Below are 4385 nucleotides of genomic sequence, written 5' to 3'. Positions count from 1 at the left end.
ACTTCCCCCCCGCCCCCCCCCCTTCCCCCCGCGGCAGGAGGAGGAGGAGGAGGAGGATGAGGATGAGGAGAGGATTAGGGGGAGGAAGACAAGGAGGGTTTTCTCTGTCTCTCTTGTTGAGACTCCTGTTGTGATCGAGCAGGAAGGTCAACCTCCCTCGCAGAGTGTCCTGTGGATGTTCTGCTGCGAGGCGGAAAGGTGGCTCAAGGGTTCTGCTTCCCACGTTGTGGTGCTCTACATCGACTTGAAGAACGAGAAGCTGCTTGTGCGATAGACCAGACAACTTTTTGAGGGGACAGGCGCTGAGTGTTGGAGCAGGGACTCGTTGCTTGTTCTCTACTCCTTCACATGAGAATCTACTCGTCAGCACAGGAAGCAGCCAACATGTACAGCATGGTGAGGTGAACAAGTGGTTGTGTATGGGAGTGACTTTGATGCGGGAAGCTCCGGTTCGTCGACCCCAATTATCCGTTTCCCAAGAGGTGATTTCACGTGTTATTATACGAAATGTTATGCCATGATGTGATGTGATGTGATGTGATGTGATGTGATGTGATGTGATGTGATGTGATGTGATGTGATGTGATGTGATGTGATGTGATGTGATGTGATGTGATGTGATGTGATGTGATGTGATGTAATGTGATTTGAGATGACGTAATCTTGTGCCGTGGAATCTTGGTAAACGATATGATATCATGTGATATAAGACCGGAGGGAAGAGGAGTGAGCATGGAGCTGGTGGCTAGCAGGGGAGGAGGAATAAGATGGAATGGCTCTCCCTCCATCTTGTTCTCACCAGCTCGCAGTTATGTTCGTCTCCTGGGATTCTTCATGAAGCTCAACGTCTCATCGCCCGACAAGGCTCCTGCCGATCCACCTCGCAAGCGTCTCCGCAGCATCATGGTGATGAGGGTGAAGAGGGCAGTTGACGCTCTTTGTGAGACGTGCATCAGCTCCATCGAGCGTCGACCTTCAGCCTTCACGACAACCAGTCCAGCTTTCTCTTCTTCCGCATCAAGAACTCAGGTCTCACGGCTAGATCCCTCCTGCCCTCCCCTCGTTTCCTGCCATGCCCTTCTCCGCCCTCTCTCCCATCTGACCCTCGACATTAGGCAACCTCTTCACCTCTAGCGCCATGTCGGACGCCAACAGCGTAACAGGTTTCGACGCCACCATGTTCTCCATGAGGTGAGCTGCAGTGACATCCCCGGGCCCGGACGTCACTCAGTCTCCCGGCAGGCCGCACGTGGTCGTGCAAGGTGAAGTTCTAGTCGAGTGTCTGGCGAGAGGAAGGTGAGTAAGGACACTGGGCTGCTCTGACTCAGTGACCGGGCCCAGACCCGGGTTGAAGTGACCGGGCCCGGACTTGACTTGTGCCGCTAGGGTACTTTTCTCATCGTTACTGTCAACGTCAGCTTGCAGCGAGCGGGAAGTGCTTTCTGGTAACGAGAGGAGGATGGTGAGCTGGTGCTGACGACAGTCAGACTTTGAGCTGGACTGGACGGCAGAAGGGCAAAAGTTTGCCAAGAAGAACATCTCTATCGAGCTTGCTTTCGATGTAAGCTGCCTTCGTCATTCTTCCTTTTTGTCGTCTTCTTAACTCTGCTGTCTTTCCACTCATCTTGTGTTCCCTTGCAGGACCTCATTAGTCAGAGGTAAAATCGCTCACTCTGACCCCTGTGGCCCTTCTCGCTTCTCGCTTTTTGCTTCTCTCTCCCACCTTTCTTCCTCCTTCCTCCTCCCTCCCCCCCTCTCCCTCCTCCCTTCGTCCTCTCTCTCTCTCTCTCTCTCTCTCTCTCTCTCTCTCTCTCTCTCTCTCTCTCTCTCTCTCTCTCTCTCTCTCTCTCTCTCTCTCTCTCTCTCTCTCTCTCTCTCTCTCTCTCTCTCTCTCTCTCTCTCTCTCTCTCTCTCTCTCTCTCTCTCTCTCCCTCCCTCCAGCTTTCGACTTCTCTCCGTGCTGCCTCTTTCCTCCCGGCTCCTTTGCTGCACCCCAACCTTGCCTCGTTGTCCCTGCCGTTCCTTCCTGCCCCTCCCGTCTCACCCCAACATCGCAGAGCTCTACAACAGACCTCACCAACCGCCGCCGCTGCTCAGCTTACAGGTTCCTCCTCCCTCATAACCCTCCTCCGCGTTCTCTTTACCATCCTCATCTCCGTCTCCCTCTCCTTTTTCCTTACTCTCTCCCATCTCTTTCTCTTACCTGCTCCTGCTCAACGTTTCCATCCTTACTGTAGCCATCCTCGACCGCTGCCTCCCTATCTCGGCCCCTCCTTCTGAACTTTCTCCATACAGCTCCACGTCCAATCAGTTCTCCAGTCTTCCCACCGACAAGCTTGTGGCAGCAAGAGCGGGAACTGGAGCGGGAGCGGGAGAGGGAGAGGGAGCGGGAGAGGGAGAGGGAGAGGGAGAGGGAGAGGGAGAGGGAAAGGGAGAGGGATGGGGATGATTTGAAGGAGCGAGTGAAAGAGCGAGGCGAACAAAGGGAGCGGGTGAAGGAGTTGGAGCGACTACAGACCCACCCGCAGCAGCAGCCGCCCGAGTACGAGCGGCAGGGACGGAAAGATCTCCCTGCTCCCGACGAGAAACGGAGAGTTCGTATTGACGTCCCTTTGGATGCTCCCGTGCTGGACGAGAAGAAGCAGCCCCCTGCTCGCACACCCCAGGTTCCATGGACGAGAGGAGAGGAGGAGAGGAGGAGAGGAGGAGAGGAGGAGAGGAGGAGAGGAGGAGAGGAGGAGAGGAGGAGAGGAGGAGAGGAGGAGAGGAGAGGAGGAGATAGCAGATGAGGGAAGAGCAAGAGTGGATGCGATCACAGGTAGAGAGGAGAGATTGAAAGCCTGTGGAACGCGAGGAGAAAGAGGCGGGAAACCGGAAAGGAAAAGGACGTCTAGGAGGGGTGTCAAGTACCTTGAGCAGAACTTGGAGGAGGAGGAGGAGGAGGAGGAGGAGGAGGAGGACGAGGAGGACAGGAGCATCGGTGCATGGGGTGATAGAACATGACAGGTTGGCCTTGGAATCACTTTCCACAAGAACGACGGGAGGCAAGGGATGGTGGTCAAGCGAATCAAAGCTGTAAGAGGAAGAGATTTGTGATGGGGTTGGGAATGGAATGAGGCAAAAGAACAAAGAGGGAGTGAGGGAGGAAGCGGGAGGGAGGGAGAAGGAGAGGAGGAGACGACCGTGAGAAGGAGAAGAGGGACGGGAAAGGAAGTAGGAAGGACGAAGAGCAGGGAGGAGGAGGAGGAGGGATCATGGAGATTCTGAAAGATTGTCAGGGGAGTGGAGCAGAACAATGCGGACAAATCTTCCCAGGTTGAGAGAGGCAGAGAACTTATCTTGAATCCCACGCTGCCCTTCTACTTATCCTCCTCCTCTCATCTTTTCTTCTCATTTTGATCCCCGTGTGATCTCATCCTTTCATTTTCCTGCTCCCCGTCTTCTTCCCATCCTTACTCTCCCCTCCTTCCCTCCTCCAACCGTCTCTCTCCCTCTCCTCTCTTTCTCTCTTCTGAAAATCTTGTTACCCCCTTTCTCCTCTTCTCCCCCCCCCCTTTCTCCTTCTCCTACGACTCCCATCTCTCTTCTTCTCCCCATCTCGTTCCCTGTCTTCTCCTCTCCTCTCCTCTCCTCTCCTCTCCTCTCCTCTCCTCTCCTCTCCTCTCCCCTCCTCCCCTCTCCTTTCTCTCACCCTGCTCCCTCAGGGGATCGCGTTCTCACCATCGATAAGGAGGAGCTCATACCTTTCATGAAAACCTCCAACCTCGCCCGCCTCGTCCTCGGTCAACCATACTCCACCGTGAGTCCCTTTGACTCCTCCGACTGCTCTCCTGCTCTCCTCCCTGTCGCCTATCCTCTCCCTTCCTCCTGTTCTCCCCTGTTCCCTCTGCCTCTCTCCGCCTCCTTCGCTCTTCTCTCCTCCCATTTCTTGTTGCCTTCAGCCTCTCACCTTGTTCCGCTCAGGCGACCTTGACGGTCAGAAAAATAGTCACAAGTCCTCATCGATGTGGAGGTCAACCCTCCTCCTCTTCCTCCTTTTCGTCCTTTATCCTCTTCCTCCTCCTCTTCCCTTCCTTCCTCCTCCTCCTCCCTCCCCATCCTTTTCCTCCTCCTCCTCCTCCTCCTCCTCCTCCTCTTCCTTCCTTCATAACCCCCCTCATACCACATACCCTTCTTCACTGCTCCGTCCTTCTCTCACATCCTCTTCTTCTCCCCCCTCCTCTTCTTCTCCCCCCTCATCGTCTTCTCACCCTCTTGCTCGTCTGAACTCGCGCAGGTTCTCCGCATTCCTTCCATCACAGGCCTCGAGGGCTCCCTGGACGAGGGCTCCGTCATGTCTTCCTCCTCCTTCGACGCCGCTGCGCACAATTTGTCTTCATCCTTCG

General features: G+C 55.1%; 1 protein-coding gene across 1 annotated transcript; it reads left to right on the top strand.

The window, feature by feature from the left end:
* Positions 1-175: 175 nt before the first annotated feature.
* On the top strand, positions 176-1662 carry GUITHDRAFT_113591 (hypothetical protein; the record flags this gene model as incomplete). The annotated part of the gene is made up of 10 exons (XM_005827277.1): positions 176-265; positions 319-396; positions 445-482; positions 810-906; positions 957-1029; positions 1116-1191; positions 1243-1296; positions 1387-1445; positions 1488-1561; positions 1642-1662. 10 exons carry the CDS (start codon positions 176-178, stop codon positions 1660-1662), a joined length of 660 nt encoding a protein of 219 aa, XP_005827334.1.
* Between the last annotated feature and the right edge of the window lie 2723 nt (positions 1663-4385).

The sequence above is a fragment of the Guillardia theta genome, assembly GCF_000315625.1.
Source record: "Guillardia theta CCMP2712 unplaced genomic scaffold GUITHscaffold_68, whole genome shotgun sequence".
NCBI classification, from domain to species: domain Eukaryota; class Cryptophyceae; order Pyrenomonadales; family Geminigeraceae; genus Guillardia; species Guillardia theta.
This window is presented reverse-complemented; position numbering and strand designations above follow the sequence as displayed.